The 18,705-nt window shown below is 38.7% G+C and overlaps 1 protein-coding gene across 14 annotated transcripts in view; it reads right to left on the bottom strand.

Annotated features, from left to right (window-relative positions):
• The window catches only part of MAGI2 (membrane associated guanylate kinase, WW and PDZ domain containing 2), a 1,324,507-nt gene that overhangs the window by 294,170 nt on the left and 1,011,632 nt on the right, over window positions 1-18,705 (bottom strand). For 9 of the 14 annotated variants that reach the window (XM_021102528.1, XM_021102530.1, XM_021102529.1 and 6 more), the window contains 3 exons: window positions 13,982-14,103; window positions 13,523-13,642; window positions 11,964-12,146 (listed from right to left, as the gene is read on the bottom strand). In XM_021102528.1, coding sequence (XP_020958187.1) covers window positions 11,964-12,146; window positions 13,523-13,642; window positions 13,982-14,103 — 425 coding nt within the window. The remainder of the gene's footprint in view (window positions 1-11,963; window positions 12,147-13,522; window positions 13,643-13,981; window positions 14,104-18,705) is intronic. The other 5 variants (XM_021102532.1, XM_021102533.1, XM_021102539.1 and 2 more) reach the window with 1 other exon arrangement.

Genomic DNA, 18,705 nt, shown 5'->3' with positions numbered 1-18,705 from the left:
CCTGAAGCCCAGGCCTCCTGGCATGTTCTCTCGGCTGTGGCTCTCCACTCCCCAGCCTGTGGCACACTGCTCCCTATCCCCTCAGGCTTTCTACACAGAGCCAACCCTACTCCTCTTCCTGGAACTGACCTCCAGAGCCTGAGTCTCAGTGCCCAACCTCCACCTGAGCATCTCAGACTGTGGTGTCCAGAGGCAGTGGTCCCTGCAGTTTGTGCAGCTCTCTCTCTGCTTTGCCCTCCTCAGTCTGGCTGTTGCACTTTTCTCCAAGGCTTTGAGGTTCCCTCTCCATCTTGGCGATCTCCCCATCAGCTAGGTGGCCTCCCAGGGTGTGGATTCTTTTTCTCTTTCACAGCTCCAGGTCAGAAATGCTGGTCCCATCTGATTCCTTTTTTTCCCTCTCCTCTCTCTCTCTTTTTTCCTTTTGTTCTACCTAATTTTGTGGAGGGCTTCTTGCCCTTTTTGGAGGTTTAAGCCCTTCTGCCAGCAGTCATTGGATGTTCTGTGCAAATTGTTCTACGTGTGGTTGGTTTTTCTTGATGTGTTTTTGGGAAAAGGTGAGTGCCACGTCTTCCTCCTCTGCCATCTTGCTCCCACTCTCAAAAAAAAAAAAAAAAAAAAAACCTTCTTTGTTTTTTGTCTTTTTTTGCTATTTCTTGGGCCACTCCCACGGCATATGGAGGTTCCCAGGTTAGGGGTCCAATCGGAGCTGTAGCTGCCGGCCTACGCCAGAGCCACAGCAATACGGATCCAAGCCGCGTCTGCAACCTACACCACAGCTCACGGCAACGCCAGATCGTTAACCCACTGAGCAAGGGCAGGGACTGAACCTGCAACCTCATGGTTCCTAGTCGGATTCGTTAACCACTGCGCCACCACAGGAACTCCAAAAAAACCAAACCAAAACAAAAACAAACAAACAAACAAAACCTTCTTAAATGCATTTAGATTGAACCTTTATTTCAAATGCTACTAACTTAAGGTGAACACCTTTCACCAATATATTGACAACCAACTACTTCTTCAACAGAGTAGGCATAAAAGAAGTTAACCCTATACTCTCTAGTCCCTTACCATTAAGCCTAAATAATAAGTTTTCAGAAGTCTTAAAATGCTAACTTGAGATAGAGTAAGGGTACTTTAAACAACATCCCTGGTGTTATGACATCCAGCACTATCCTGAGCTTTGCTCTTAGGCCAAGTGGAGGCCCCACTCACTTCTTGTTTAGCTCCTAAGAGGGCCAGTGAACTTGAACTGCAAATTAATGTAAAGCTTTGTGTAGAATAACTTGCCAATAATAGTGACAAAGGCACATTTAAGTGCACTGACTACCATGATGTTAACAGGTACAAAGGTTATCAATATTGTACCTCAGTGACCATGTAACTTATCCAAATGGCTATCAATACTAAAACTAGGAGTTCCCCTTGTGGCTCAGGGATAATGTACCCAACTAGTATCCACGAGAATGCAGGTTCAGTCCCTAGCCTTGCTTAGCAGGTTAAGAATCTGGTGTTGCCGTGAGCTGTGGTGTGGTTGCAGGTGTGGCTCGGATCCTGTGTTGCTGTGGCTGTGGCACAGGTGGACTGCTGCACCTCCAATTCGATCCCTAGTCTGGGAACTTCCATATGACACAGGTGCGGCCCTAAAAAGAACAACAACAACAAAATACTGAAACTAGTAAAAAAAAAAAAAAAAAAAAAAAAAAAAAAAAAAGAGCAAATTTTGCTACATCTGTGCTAACATGGGAATAAAGTTCTTAATTCTGGGGCTCAAATGAGAATTAGGATAGGATTTATAAAGTAGTTATTCCTTCTCAAGAGCTTTTATTGAGACTGTGATTTTAAATGAAGACAGCATAAAAACACACTGTATAAGCATTTACAGAGGGAGAAAAGATAGAAATATGCAAAGAAAGAGGTAATGCAATAGCATTTATTTGCGTTACAAAGGCCTTTTTGGGAAACTAAATGAGTTAATAATGAAGCATAGCATGATTTTAAGAATTGGGCAACAAGTTTTTTAATCCTTTCAAGTGGTTTGGGTTGTAGCTAAAATCAAGTATTTTGTCAAGCTTGGCATCCAGATCACCTACATATCGAACAAAAGCAGAATTCTGGATAGAAAGTGTTTATGTGGCTCTCCTTTCACTGTGAGATGTTCTGTTATTGATCTGAAGGATACATCACTAGCGGTAGAGATATTAAGCATTTCAACAACATGAAATGAGGTTTTGAAACTCAGGTTTGTTTGGAAAGAACCAAGAGTAAATATAGTGTGAGAAGCTAAACAAGCACAGTTTATTTCTTCTCTACTGGAGATATTAGTATTGGTCAGCTGGCTAGATATTCAATTCAATTTTCTGGTGTTTATAGAGCACAAGATGTTTTTGGAAGCATCTAAAGCTCATAAATGTCTAAAAAGGCAAAAAAATGATGTTAGTATCAAGGGATTATTTAGAAAATTATCTAACTTGGCTCTGAGTCTGAATATTTTGAGGATCTTTCAAATTGAATTGTTGCAACCACCTCGTTTATTTTTATTAGAAAGATAGAGCTAGAGGCCTGGTGATTTTGCTGCTCATAATCTCTGGATATGGTATTATGATTCACTATTACTTATTCATAGCATGATAAAGAACTGGAAGGCAAAAAACATTATCAACCCTTCTGTGCCAGAAGAGTGTGAGAAGGGAGAGTGCCCATGAAAGTCAAAGATAATTTTCTGGTGGAACTTTGAATAAACTCAAGGAATTCAGAAACAAAGAAGCCCGAGCAAGGAAGGATACTGCAGTAGATGAAAAGATGATTAGGGATTTTTTTTTTTAGCCACTTCTATCATCTAAATGTGGGGCCTAGATTCCTTCCCCTTGAATCTGTGCTGACCTGTGATTTGATTTGATAACACTATGCCCATTCCAGGCTAGGCCTCAGGAGGCCTGAGAGATTTCCCTTTTGATCTCTTGGGGCCCTAAGACATCGTGTAAACCAGTCTAGTCACCCTGATATTGAAACTGTGTGGAAACAGAGATGCTGTGCCAGCCCTGAGGAGTCCCATTCATCCCAGCTGAGGCCTTAGCTATGAGTGAAGCCACATTGCACATCCCAGCTCCAGGGGGCCTTCTAGATGATGGCAGCTGCACAAGAATCTCATTGTGATACTAGATGATGAGAACCAACCAGCCCAGCTCAGGCAAGGAGGTGGAATATCAAGAGAAAATATTTAACTGTGCTTTTAAAACAGAGTTTTGGGGTGGTTTGTAATGTGGCATTAGAAAACTAGACAGATATTTCAAATAGTTCATTTCCTTCTGGCAAAAGACAGACCCATCTAAGTGGTTTATACCAGCTAAATGTGAACACTTGGTTGTGAAAGTGGGTGGTGATGAAAAGTTGGCTGATTCATTAGGACATTTTCATAAGGCAGCCAGTCAGGAAAAGAGGAGTCATGGGAGAGACCAACACAGTGCATGCTCAGAATTTAAAAGGAAGCCTGCCCTGGCTATAAGTTGATTTCGAGGTAGTGAGAAAACAAGTCAAAGAAAACATTTCTGAATTATGTCTTAGACTTTCTCATACATATAGATTTTTCTCAGGAGATGTAATTAACCACCATGGGATTTTATTAAACTGCTAAGGAGCTAATAGTGGTTAGAGAGGACCAATGAACACTGTGGTGGAGCATGGTGGGAAACCATCGAGTGACTATAAAGTGATTAATAATTAATGCCCTAAGAGGGGCAATAGCTCTCATGTTGAAAGTAGGGTGCTCATGTGTCCACAGAGAGCTCATGGCCGCAGGTTAATCTTTGTAGTTCCCTAGAGAGCAAAAAGGTAACTTAAATTTCAGATCAGGCAATCATGAGATGGAGTTCCTCAAAGAGTTAAAATCCCAAAGAATGAGAAATGGCTCAGAGTCCAATGTCCTGGCTGATATGAAAGATAAAGATTAATTAGCTTTATTCTACTGAGTAGATGGCTATGGGCTCTACCCCAAAAGTTAGTCTCCAGGAATATTCCTAAATGCTCCTTCACAGCAATTCTGAGCATAGGCTTGGTTGAGCGAGGGTCAAGCCAGGATGGAGAATGTTTGCTAAACTGTATAATAACTAGGAAAGAAGTCTTCCAACTACCACTACCTGCAGTGGTTCCCAAACTTCATTTGCAGATTCTAAGACCTATAGTTCAAGATGACAGACTGAATGTACATGGCTATCCCCTTTAACAAAAACTTTGAAAATGAATAAACCCGCAGCAATTAAGAGAACAGGAGTGGAGCCATTTCGCAGAGAGGGGCCCTTACAAAACAAGACAGCTCAAGAGAATGTTAGAATATGGAAGGTGGATAGGCATGATAACTGATGTGTCATGGCTTTGGAAGGTATATTCTAGCGCAGGGTTGGCAAATGGCTCGTGGACCAAACCCTGCTACTGCCTATATTTGTAAATACAGTTGTATTGGAAAACAGCCATATCTACTTGTTCACATGCTGTCTATGGCTGCTTTCATGAGACAGAGTTAAACAGCTGGGACAGAGACCACCTGGCGCACAGAGTCTAAAATATTTACAATTTGACTCTTTATAGAAAGGGTTTGCTGATTCCTGTTTTAGGATGCTTTTGAAAATATATATTTATCTAAGATATTTACTCTAGATATCTAAGATAATAAATAAGATATTTATTCTAGAAAGTCCTCTTGTATTTGACATTGACTTAGGATACCTGTAGGCTTTGGGCTAAGACATACCAAGTCTAATGTGCTTTGGGAGGAAAGAGAAACATGGACAAGAAGGACTGTCTCTCGCTTTGCAGAACTGCAGATGGCTTGGGACTAGGAAGCCTTGGATACAAGGATACAGAGGCTCTGCCCTGCTATATCTGCATGGAGAACTCCCATCACCTACACCATGTCAGAGAGGAGGGTGTTGCAAAAAAGGACCCCACTTAAAAGACTTTCATATTCCGCCACTGCCTAACAACCCCAGGTAAAATCTGAGCAGTCTTCAAACTCTGCCATTGATGCAGACTGCCAAGCAACCTTGCAGTATCTCATTTTTAAATACAGATAATCGAGGATCACAAGGCATATGAGGACCAGGCTCTAGTAAAATGAGCATCCATGACAAAAGAGGATATGGAGATGGATAACAGTGGACTGGGTTTGGGAGAGACATAATGGAAAGTCCTGAAGTGTCAGCTGTACCACCAGCCCAGAGAGGAGTAAGAGGACAAAAGATGCACAGAAGAAGGAAGATGCTCTAAGGACCTAACATGACGATGCTTTGGGGAAAAAAAATATCATTTTGAGAAAGAGATTGTTTAAAAAAAAGAAAAAGCAAAACTCCACATAGCCATTTATGCAGGAAAATGCATAAATGGTACACCACTGGGGTAAGTAAACAAATTTACAAAGCCACAATATTGCAAAACTTGTGCAGATATTACTAACAGTAGCTGTAAAACTCAATTGGGAGAATGGAAGAAGGCCAGTGGTAGTAGGGGGGAGCTAAAGCATCATTCTTTCTAAAAGGAAGTAAATATAGGATGTGTTTAAAACTATTAAACTGAGAAAACAGGCGTAGGACAGGAGTTGTGCATTATAAATATTTATGCATTATAAATATTTTTATTTTTTAAAAACCATGTACATGTACTGCTTTGACCATGCTAAAAATGTATATAAATGCACATTCCCAACACCACTTCCAGAAACTTGGAATCAGCAGATCAAGGGGCACAGGAATCTGCATCTTTAAAAACTCCCAGAACTATAAAACATTAACCAAGGAAATTAAAAAAGATGTAAAGAAATGGAAAGATATTCCATGTTCCTGGATTAGAAAAATTAATATTGTAAAAATGGCCATATTACCCAAAGCAATCTACAGATTCAAAGCAATCCCTATCAAATTACCCATGACATTTTTCACAGAACTGGAACAAACAATCCAAAAATTCATATGGAACCACAAAAAATCCAGAATTGCCAAAGCAATCCTGAAAAGCAAAAACTAAGCAGGAGGTATAACTCTTCCAGACCTCAAGCAATATTACAAAGCCACAGTCATCAAGACAGTGTGGTACTGGTACCAAAACAGATATACAGACCAATGGAACAGAATAGAGAACGCAGAAATAAACCCTGACACCTATGGTCAATTAATCTTTAACAAAGGAGGCCAGAACATAAAATGGGAAAATGTTTATTCAGCAAGAATTGCTGGGAAACCTGGACAGTTGCATGCAAATCAGTGAAACTAGAACACACCCTCACACCATGCACCAAAATAAACTCAAAATGGCTGAATGACTTAAATATAAGACAAGACACCATCAAACTCCTGGAAGAGAACATCGGCAAAACATTCTCTACATCAACCTTATGAATATTTTCTCAGGTCAGTTTCCCGAAGCAACAGAAATAAGAGCAAAAATGCACCAATGGGACCTAATCAAACTGACAAGGTTTTGCACAGCAAAAGAAACCAAAAAGAAAACAAACAGACAACTTACAGAATGGGAGAAAATAGTTTCAAATGATGCAACTGACAGGGGCTTTAATTTCTAGAATATGCAAGCAACTTACACAACTCAACAGCAAAAAACCCAACCTCCCAATTGAAAAATGGGCAAAAGACCTGAATAGACATTTCTCCAAGGAATTTATACAGATGATCAACAAACATATGAAAAAATGCTCAACATCCCTGATTATTAGAGAAATGCAAATCAAAACTACCATGAAATACCACCTAACACCAGTAAGAATGGCCATCATTAACAAGTCCACAAATAACAAGGGCTGGAGGGATTGTGGAGAAAAGGGAACCCTTCTGCACTGTTGGTGGGAATGTAAGCTGGTATAGCCACTATGGAGAATAGTATGGAGATACCTTAGAAATCTATACATAGAAATACCATATTACCCAGATACCTTAGAAATCTATACATAGAAATACCATATTACCCAGTAATCCCACTCTTAGGCATATATCAGGTCAGAACTTTCCTTAAAAAAGACACATGACCCACATTTTCATTGCAGCTCTATTCACAATAGCCAAGACATGGAAACAACGCAAGTGTCCATTAACAGACGACTGGATTAGGAAGATGTGGTATATGTACACAATGGAATACTACTCAGCCATAAAAAAACAAAATAATGCCATTTGCAGCAGCATGGATGGAACTAGAGAATCTCATCCTGAGTGAAATAAGTCAGAAAGAGAAAGCCAAATACTATATGATATCACTCGTATATGGTATCCAACTTACAGCACAAATGAACCTTTCCACAGAAAAGAAAATCATGGACTTGAAAAATAGACTTGTGGTTGCCCGGGGGGTGGTGGGTGGGGTTGGAGGGATTGGGAGCTTGAGGTTAACGGATACAAACTATTGCTCTTAGAATGGATTAATAATGAGATCCTGCGGTGTAGCACTGAGAACTATGTCTAGACACTTACAACGCAGCACAACACTGGAGAAAAAATTATGTATACATGTATGTGTAACTGGGTCCCCTTGCTGTACAGTGGAAAAAAAAAGTGTTTTGGGGGAAATAACAAAAAATAGATTTAAAGAAAAAAACAAACTCCCTAAGTGATTCTGACAAATTAATCTTGTGCCCTTTTTAGAAAAGCAAATAAAGAGGTAGCAACCAGTAAAAGCAACGGCATTGATCTGCTCAAATGGAAAAATGCCAGGAGCTACAGGATTTCAGGATATTGGTATCCCAGACAATTTCTTGGCATTTTACTAATTAAAATGGATAAATAGTAGAAGAGGACAAATAAAAACTGTGAGTGACCCCATAATGCAACCTGTCCATAGAAGAACTTCATGGATGGGTCAAATTTCCTCCCTCTTGTACTTGTGGAAAACTATAAGCCTTGATTCAAAAATCAGCCTCAGGGAAAACATGAAACATCATGTTTAAAAAGGGAAGCTTTTTAACTGAAAGATGTTAGATAAATATCTTTCACGCTCTGTAGTTTCTACATAAGCCTTGTTATATCAACCTTGATTTTTAAACTGGTTTAAAGAATGTTGTCCGGATTCCCTACAAATGATTCCCGGGACGTGTAGAATCTTAATAATCAGAAGTCAGATGGTTTCTGGGCACTATGGTAATTTCTTCTAAGAAAGCTTCTCTGGAACATTATAGGACCATTGGGGATTGGCTCAATTTGTTGTCAAAAAGCAGCCAGGGTCACAGCATCCTCTTTTTCTCCTGTCGTACCTTTTTCTCCTATCGCATCTTAGGAGTCAGTGCTGACTGAGAAAGAATTCCCTTTGTCTCTGTAGTGCAGGACTCTAGGTCAGTTTTAGTACAGTGGATTTTTCTGTGTCCAAACTACTGACATCTCTTTGCCTAAATTAGAGATAATTTAGAGCTAGAAAAATTGATTAAAATGTTTTCATGCTTATTTCAGTGTCAAATGAGACTGCTCACCTTTTAAATATCAATGGTTTGTGTTTATACCTGTCTATTTTTTGTTAATTCTTGAGGTACATTATAGATGAAACCACTACAAAAAAGGTAATTAATTTTGTGTCTAACAGGTACTTGTCTTCTAAATTTCATCCAGAAACTGGAATGATGATTTGTTTTTGCTTTAAGGGTAAGCTATCGGTCCAATCAACATCAACTGGGCTGTACTGGAACAGTGGAATTCAGCCAATTCAAATTTCACTTTTAAATTTCTAAGTGTACCCATCCATCCATCCATCCATCCATCCATCCATCCATCCATCCATCTAACCAACCAACCAGCCAACAAATATTTATTGGGTATCTGCTATTTGCCTGGCACTGCTTCAGATTCTAGAGATACACAAGTAAAGAAAACATCAGCCACAGAATAAACCTCTATGCCTAACTGGTTGAAAATTTATATAAGAAAGGTTTTTTAACTAATTAATTAACTAATTTTGTTTTTAGGGCAGCACCTTTAACATATGGAAGTCCCCGGGTTAGGGGCTGAATGCGAAGCTGCAGCTGCCAGCCTACACCACAGCCACAGTAATGGCAGATGCAAAGAGTGTTTGTGACCTACACCACCATTCAGAGCAACGTGGGATCCTTAACCCAATACGCCAGGGATCTAACCTGCATCCTCATGGATACTAGTTTGGTTCTTAATCCTCTGAGCCACGATGGGAACGCCCAAGAAAGGTTTTATATATGGTATTCATGTGTTTACTCTTTCTGTTGAGGATATATGACTATACACTGTTCTCTGATGTTTGCTACAAGCCCAAATAGTTCATCTTTCCCAGTTATGATTATCATTTGCCCACAGAAGATGAAATATTAACCTATACTGAGATGGCTTATAAATCTTTTCCTTAGTGTTCCCAACTGTCATGCTTTTGCACATGCTATTTTCTTTCTTCCTATAGCTCTCTTCATTTGCTCACCTAGCAAATGCCAATTCTTCATTCAAAACTCTGTCACACACCATCTTCTAGGAGCTCTTCCCTAAGCTCTTCCTAACAGAATTGACACTCCTTTCCTCTGTACTATTCCTGGACTTTGAACATATTTTTATTTGCATCGTGATAAATATTCACTAACATATCACTCATTATTTCTATACTGTGAGCTTCATGAGGATATAAACATTTGTCTCCTCATTTTTGCATCCCAAATAATTATCAAAAGGCCTGGCACATATGGATATTCAGTAAATATTTGCTGAACAGAACTGAGAAGCCATTCCCTCTACTATAACTTGTGGAACACTACAGAAATGTTTATATTTTACTTTACATCGTCTCACAATTAGACATAAACACAATATTTTTGAATATTTAATAAGCAGTAGATTTAAACATTCTATTAATTACTTTTCTGATGAGAGAGATTATCATCCCCATAATATCCTAATAAAATTAGATCGTTAGGAACACACTTAAAGAAAACATTTTCTTTTGTGCCCTCCCTGGACTTTCCCTAGTGCCAATATCACAGTTATCACAGACTCATCCTACCCATATCATGTTACAATTATGTGTATATATATCCGAAGCTCTTCCTAGATGTAAACTCTTCAAGAGCCTGGTCCTTGTCATATCTATCTTTCTAGTCCTGGTGAACAGCAACGACTGTGAAAGGGAGGAGCTTAACAGGTGTTTGTTGAATGAATAAATAGAGGAAGAAATAGGATACATGAGAATGAACCTTAGGTTCTTTTCTTTCTATTAATCACCTATTCTGTGATATCTTCTTAATAATGATGAAAATCTTCCTCTTTCTAATAAAAGCTTTGACTTGGTCATGGAGTAGGCTAATCTAGATTGTGTGGATATAGCAAACTAGAAAAATGAGTGAGAAAGTTTTATTGTGCAAACCTCTTAATTTTATTTTGTCTTTTAAGTTTACACTGAAGATGTCATGTTTTGAAACATGGAATAGTGGGTTGGAACAGATAAAAATAAATGGATTCTCCACTATGACAAGAAATGGTTTGTCAAATATTTCACTGAAGTTTAAAAGCACTGGGGATCCTTTTCCTTCTACTAAGATGGTATTAATTCCATAATTTCCTCATACTCTAATTGTAGGTGATAGGGTAATATTTAATTGAGTCATTTGAAGTTTCCCAGTGATTTTTTTGGCAGCATAAGGGTGTGGCTGCTTAGTACAATCTCACCAGATGAATTGCAGAGTTAGACACTCTCTTACTCCTGCAGAAAATTATGTATACATGATTTTTACAACAGTAACACTTGAAAGTGGCAAATTTGTTTTGAAACTTTAGTTTTTAAGGAAATGTACCATCTATTAAATATATCGTTACTCACTAGTGAGTGGCAGTGACAAATATTCTCATTACCTGACCTTGAAAAGAAGTTATTTCTATAGGAACTATTTCATAAACAGTAATTTTTAAAATGAAAAATGTCAGATGAAGACCTGAATTTTATGTTGTTTCTTCATACATAAACCACTTTAAAATCCAAGGAATAACAATTCATAAATATATGGGCCATACAAATGGAGCCTAACTTTTCCTCAAAAGTAATTCTCTAATTTCTGTATCTACTAGGGCCCACTGACCTTAGTAAGTGAATATCATAAATTATATCAACATTGGGCAAAATGTGAAATAGTGATCCACTGTTATTTCACTTTGTAGTTTCTAAGGCATTTCAAAAATAACACTCTAAAACTCTTGAATCAGTACCTTAAGTACACAAGATCAAAAAAGGAAAGTAGTATTTATAAATTATGGGACTAATCCAAGGTCATGGGCCATGTAGGAGAATTTAAAATCAGACGGCAAAATCAGGCTTAGTTCATGACTTTTTTCCCTACCTCTGTGCATCAGTCATATTCTATATTTTCTTGCCCTTAACAATTTGCCTCTGCATTTCTATGTTAAATGAATTTTGATTATAAGTGGATAGGCATATGAAAGGCTATTCAAGTAACAGCATATGAAAATTAATTCACAAGGGTTAGAGAGAAAACCTTATATATTAAAACATTATTTGGGGATACATAAATTAGATGAATACCAAATTTTTTCTTTTTCTATGAAATGAGCATGTATATTTAAATAACTAACCTGGGCAATTCAGCATGAAAATATTACAAGATTAATACAGATTTTAAAAATATCAGTAGCTGAACCTAAGCTATAAAAGTATGCAATGCTAATTATATTCCTAAGAAGGAACTCTAGAAATAAATTAGAAAAGTGCCAATCTCAAGGGTGCACTGAATCCAACAAATAGAAAGGGCAGTCAGAAAAATGAGACAAAAATGATTTTTAAAGCTGTTTCCAAAACACTTCAATTTAATATCATTAAATTTAGGGAAAACATAATTGGTGGTTTTCCTAAAGTGAAGTGACCTTTGGCCTTCAACTTAAAAACACAGAGAGAAGTACTTCATATTTGCCTTAGAAAAAAATGTTGAAAAATTTTTTTCAAAGTATCAAAGAACTTACCTGTTTCCATTTTTCCATCCTGTGCTGCAGGCCCATCGGGTATCACACTTTTCACCTGCAGAAATTCATCAGGCTCATCTCCACCAATGATGGTAAATCCAAACCCCATGTTGCTCTTTTTTAGTGTGGTGCTGAGGAATGTTCCCTTCAACTGGGATGCATCCCGGGTGAAAAGTGGTTTTTCTACATTGGCCAATATAAGTTAAAAAAGAAAAAGCACAGTTAAGGCACGCTCTTACACGGGGAAAGCCAGCCACCAAGCAGTAATCTTGGGTAAGTGTGGGGTTAATTACAGTAAATGCAAGCAGGTGTGACTGTGGGTGCAAACCTCCGAGCACTTTGTACAATGCAGAGCAGTCCCAGCATCCAGGGAATCGTGAAAGAGCGGCTTGGTCTGGAGAGAGATATTTTTTCCTCTTTGTCAAGTCAATGTTTCCATTCACTAAATTTACTTTCTTGGGTTTAAAAAGGCTGAATCAACAGCCATCAGAGCCTCCAGATAAAGAGGAGGCTAAAATCCTCCGGAAGCACCTGGAACTCTTCCTCGTTCTGAAAGGGTCCAGGTAGGAGGTATGTGTGAGTGGATGGGCCTGCACAAAACCTTGAAGAAATTGGACTAAAAAACTGAAATGGACGATTTTGTTTTAAAAAGAAGAGGAGCAGTGGAATTTAGCACCTCTTCAAATGTCTAAATTGTTTAGAAAGAGTCCTTGGATGTGGGACTGAGCTTTTGCTTATGAGATGCTATAAAGATAACCAGATAAATCCATTTCTACTGACCTGCTAGTGTTTAGTATACTCTAAAATGTGAGCAGGAGGCAAGCCAATATCTCTAGATATAATTATGAATGTAAAGGTAACACATTTTGTAACAATATGTTGACACATTCAAATCATATACCTAAACAATCTGAACAGAACTTGAACCTGCTATATAGGTTTAACCAGTAATTTGTTATATAATATGCTTTTCCAGTTATGATCAATAATATATACCCAAGTATATTAAACGTTTTAAAAATAATAGTCATACTAGGAAACAGAATTCATATCTGCTTTAAATGCTTTTATACACAATTCTAGTTGTTTCATTTTGGATGATACAGTTTGATATTTGTAACAGCCAAACTGTACATGGTGACAGGTAAAAATTCTGTTTGCTACGGTTACATTTTGGCGGATATGTAAGGGACAAACTATCAAGTAAAGAGTTTTTATATTGTAATTTGACTTTGTCTCTTTACATATCACATATATCTTCATGAAAAAGAGAGATTCTTTAAAATATAAATGAAAAACACACAAAACCTTGTTTCCTTTATGAAAGTAACATTTACAATTTGGAGAGACGTTCAAGGCGAGACCTTTACATTCATCCTTATTGTGCCGCAGTGATGGGCGTGAAATCATCCGCAGGCACATCTAGGCCTCCAGCTACAAGAGCCTCCTGGTGCTTTCGCGTGTAAGGGTCCACGAAGACGTGAACAGAGGGTGCAGCATCTCCTCCTGCTACGTGGCTCCAGGGTAAAGTCGGGTGCAGCAAGCAGCCCGGGACGTACCAATGCGCCAGGTGAGGCAGTGCCCGTAGTAAGACAGGTCGCTCACGCTGCGTGACCTCTCCCGGGCAGCGCGGGGACGGGCGAGTTTGGGCCTAGGTACTGTCGATGAGGAGCTGCCTACTGTCACAAAGGAGAACAAGCCTCATTCTTGTGCTTGGTCTTTTGAGGGCAAACTTACGAGTCTCTATGAATCTCTGCAGTTTACGGTCTCACTGTCTCATACCCATTCATCGCCACCTGGCAACGTGCTGTGCTGTCAATTCTTTTAAGATACTTACTGCCGGAAGCAGTTAATTTCATTCGTGATGGCCAAACGCATGAGTTTAGAGTGAGAACCAACGCTCAGCTTAAGCCAATGGAGGAACTTGGGAAAAGCCAATCATTTACATGAAAAGGTCCCAGATAAAAGCATATTGGGAAGAGTAGCAGTTTGCTAAGACAGTGTTGACAGGTACTGACCTCGGAAACCTGGGGCCTGCAGGGGCTTTGTTCCAAGTTCTGTGTGGGGCATGTTATGCTGCTGTAGCTTCCTTTTTGCTTCCAGGACAGGGTTTTCAAACTGGGTTCTTCTATTTATGTGGCTGAAAAATAGAATTTCAAATTAGGATAACAGTGGGGCAAAGTCATTTAAGGAAAGCTGTACAGCTCTGCGGGAGAGCAGGTGATTAAGATACATCATGATTATAGCTAAATGCCCCACCAGGCACAGAGTCAGGCCTCTGCTGGGGCTGGCCTTTGTACAATACACATTTCTGTGACAAGAACCGAGTTCTCAATGGCTCTATCATATGGTATTGTATTTAAATTATGCACGATTCAGCCAAAAGAGCTAAAATGGGCACTTGCTTTCTGGTCTACTGTGTTAGTTCGAAATGAATTTGGTGCATTAAAATAAATGGTCAACAGATGAAATTTATACCAAATGGTGTTGAAGGAAAAAAAAGTATCATTTAAGCTTTGTAAAAACCCCTATATCCAACAAGATAAGTGTAAGGTGCATTCCCTGATTGCTTTACTCTTATAGCAACTGAAGTCCACATGTTTTAGAGCCAGACAGATTAAAGGCATGGAATATGAGTGGAAAGACTCTCAAGCATATTTATGGAAGTTGTGGAATATCTGTAGCATGACTGATGATGAGATCGATCCAAAGTAGAATATTTACATCCTACCTGGAAAGACAATAAACTTCTAGATATCAGACACCAAGCAGTTTTAAGCAAGGGTGGATCAGCTAAACTAAAGGCTTAGAGTTGAAGAATTCCTTATAGTATCCATTCTTGTCTAAAATTTAGAGTCACTTGTCCATGGAGAGGGTGGGAACCAACAACCCTGCCTAGAAGCAGTGCCACATAGCTCTTTTTTTTATATTTATATGTCTCACCAGAGGGCAGGCATGTACACTGGTTTTGGTTCTTTATACAAACTGAAATAGGATTTGGTATGAGTGCATCAAGAGGAGAAAGGGCTTAGAAGAGCAATGAACAATTACTCAGTACTTAGCTCTGTGCCAGGTACTGTATATAAATTTCCTGAGTTAAGTCTCATGGCAGCAGTCTCGAATTAAAATTATCCCTATTTTATTGGCACAACATTGTAAATTAACTATACTTTAATAGCAAAATTAAAAAGTCACCCCCATTTTAAAGGTGATGAGACTGACACACAAGAGGTTGAATGACTTGCTCTTTAATCACGTCTGGTAAGTGGAAAGCCTGGGATTTGACCATGTTTATCTCTAAAATGCATCTTTTATCTACATACTTTCTCTTTTCAGTGTATGACTTCACACTGGTAAGTGCACACATATTTAATGTGTGTACACACACACACAATCCTCTAATTTTAGGTCTATCACTCCACATAAGAAAAGAAAGGAGGTAAAAGAAACAAAATCTCAACAACCAATTTTCTATTAATATAAATCAGATCATTCTTGATGAGGCAGACAAGCGATTGTCAGGAACAAGACAGAATGATGGCACTCTCTAAGGACTTCCTCATGAGAGCCGGAGTGGGGGAGATGCTGGCCACACAGGCTCTGGAGTCAATCAGTCCTGGATCCAAAAGCCGGCTATGCCACTTGATGAGCAGTGACCTTGCACAAGTTATTAAGCCAGAACCTTAGTGTCTTCATCTGTAACATGGGCATAGTATTGCCTTTCTCCTGGGGTGGTTGTGAGGATTCAATGAAATAATGAATATTGGGTCAGAGTTTCAAGCATAGACATGTTCAGTAAGTAGCAGCGGCTGTTATCATCATGGCCACCATCATTATCACGTTATCATCACCATCACTGTCATCATTTTGGGTCCATAGTGAAGGCTTTATGGGGGTGGGGGTGGGTGGGAGAAGGGGGTTCTTTAAAAGCGCTAAGACCTTTCTCTAATATTGCCTCTGATACAGGTTATGATGCTCTTTGGGAAGAAGGAATTTACAATAGTGTTCTTTGATAATGGAACTCACTGGTATGAGGTTCAAAGTAAATCTGTCTTATGTAAGATTATTTTCCATTGGAGGTAAAAGCTACTGTAATGCTTTTGTCACCAAGGAGTCACCATGATCTGCGGTGTGTAATGAACAAGGGCATAGAGCTTTCAAAGCCTCTTTACATTGTAAACATTGAGAGTGCTACTCTATTTCAGAAGGCACGATTTGAAGCCTCTCTTCCCTTTTCTCCATTATCTCCTACTAAACTCTTTGAAATCTTTGTGTGACTAAAGAAATATTATTCCTGACCCTGCCCTTACTCATCTCTGTACCTTCCTTTTGGCCGCATACCACATGTACCTTTTGCTTTGGATATATTTGGAGCTACTAGAATCAGCAACACCCTGTCAAGCCTCTTTTGTTCTCATGTGAGATTCAGAGCATCAATGGTATAGTGCTTGAAGCAAGACAGCTGGGGTTTGAGGCGGCATCTTTAGCAAATTACTAAACCTCTAAGCATCAATATCCTCATCTGTAAAATGAGGACATGAACATCTACTTTGTTGCTGTGAAAATAGAAATAATGTTTGCAAAGCACAGACTCATAGGAAGGACCCCACAGTTGTTAAGTTTGGTTGTTTTTTACTCTTCAAGGTATAGTGATTCTCTACGACTATTATTTATAAGTGCTGCTGCTCTCGCAGCTATTATTACATGCTTTTCCTGTCTGTTCCATAAACCTTCTCCAACCTCACCCAGCAACATTTCCAGCCTGTGTTATGTTTCTCTCCCTGCCTCTCAAAAAACCTTCAACAGACTTGTGTCATCACATCTTTCTTTCTTCCTTCCTTCCTCTCTCTCTTCTTTTTCTTCCTTCCTCTCTCTCTCTCTCTCTCTTTCTTTCTTTCTTTCCTTCTTCTGTGATTTTAGGGCTGCACCTGTGGCATGTGGAGGTTCCCAGGCTAGGGTTGAATTGAAGTTGTAGCTGCAGGCCTATGCCACAACTACAGCAACATGGAATCTGAGCTGAGTCTGTGACCTACACCACAGCTCATGACAAAGGTGGATCTTTAACCTATTTAACAAGGCCAGGGATTGAACCTGAATCCTCATGGATACTAGTTGGGTTTGTTAAGTACTGAGCCATGATGGGAACTCCTATTTCTTTATTTTCTTACATGCCGCCTCATCATTAAGAGGATTTGAGGCCCTTTTTAAAGAACAACAACAATAATGAAGAGTAAACAAAATCCAGGGTGATGTTAATGAGTACAGGTAGAAGATAGACAAAATTAATAATATAGAATTCTATTTGTTTACTAGAGTGATGCTGCAAACTAGCTTCAAGCTTTCAAGTTGCTAATTCAATGGGAAAAAGACACCAGTTATATTCTTCAGGGTATTTAAGATAAACCTAAGACAGTTTTTCCAAAGGATACAGTGTTCCTGTTACTGAGTCTCATGAATCCTTTCCAGGTTTTGGATAAAGAAGTTTTGGTGATATAGTATAAGATACCCTAAATGATAATTTAATAATAATGAATTTAACAGGCTACCTTACCATACTAGTGTTTAATGGTTGCTTTTCATGTTTATTTCCTTCTCTAGATCGAGCATACTTGTGTACAAGGTCCATGTGTTATTCAACTTTGGATAATAAGCACTGAACACTGTGAAAACAATATTCTTTTCTGTTAAATAACTAGATAATGAGCATGTGGTTTAAAACTTTTGTTTGCAAATATATGTTAGCAATTCTGAGAAACCAAGATACAGCTTTGAAGTGTACCAAAGCATCAGCTTTCTTCATGTCCTATCTATTCTGTTTCTATTTCCTAGGTCATTGTTCATTGTACGTATAACTTTTCCTTAGAGAATATGAGAACTTTTTGGGGATAGACTTACTGTGTAATTGGGTTCCTCCAATATGCCATCTGCATATAATTACTTCTTTAGATAAGTCAATATGTAGCCACTTGCTTTATGAAAACTATGCTGAAAAGATTCCATTAAGTATCAAAGTTTCTAGATTTCACAGAGAATGAAAATACCAGTGAATTCATCTAATATGACTTGTGTCTGACAAACAGTAGAAGCTGGGGATGACTTTCCTATCCTGAGCTAATTGCTGCAGAACATTTACATTGTCACAAAAAAGTCATTCAATTAACATTTAAAATGCTCCCAAATGTAAAAGACCTATTACAAAGAAATATGATTGCAGCTGAATAGGAAATCCTTGTCTTCCCTGTGCTTCCAAGACAGTTTTAAGTCTTTTTAGCAAGGATTTTGGGGCCTTACAATGTGTAAAGGGATGTGAATGACAAATGCCATCCTCCTTGGTTTAGAGAATTACTAGCTAGTTCAACCACCTTCTATACAGGACAGGAACCTGGAAAGCTTTCAAGAGTTCTTATTCTGTAGTTGTATCTAGTCTATTATCATACTTTGGTAATGGAAGTTTTAGGCATTAAGAGCTAAGGGGGTAAGATATATATTCTGAGGTGGGTATTCCCAAAAGCATATTTCCCTTTACAAAAAGGAAAGACTTTTTGTGGAAGCATAGGAGGTGCTTCCATGTGGGAATGGCAGAGGGATCAGGATATTCAAGGATGACATTCCATCACCGTCTGTCTCTGCCCAAATAGCCACTCATTTGCAGCTTAACTGCCCCCTTTCATTATGGAATGGAAACAAGATAATTTCATATGTGGCAGTATTGTGTAAACCTGGGTGACCCTGAGGAGCTTGA

The sequence above is a fragment of the Sus scrofa genome, chromosome 9 (genome assembly GCF_000003025.6).
Source record: "Sus scrofa isolate TJ Tabasco breed Duroc chromosome 9, Sscrofa11.1, whole genome shotgun sequence".
Taxonomy (NCBI): domain Eukaryota; kingdom Metazoa; phylum Chordata; class Mammalia; order Artiodactyla; family Suidae; genus Sus; species Sus scrofa.
The sequence above is the reverse complement of the archived record's forward strand: the minus strand, read 5'-3'. Positions and strand labels throughout refer to the sequence as shown.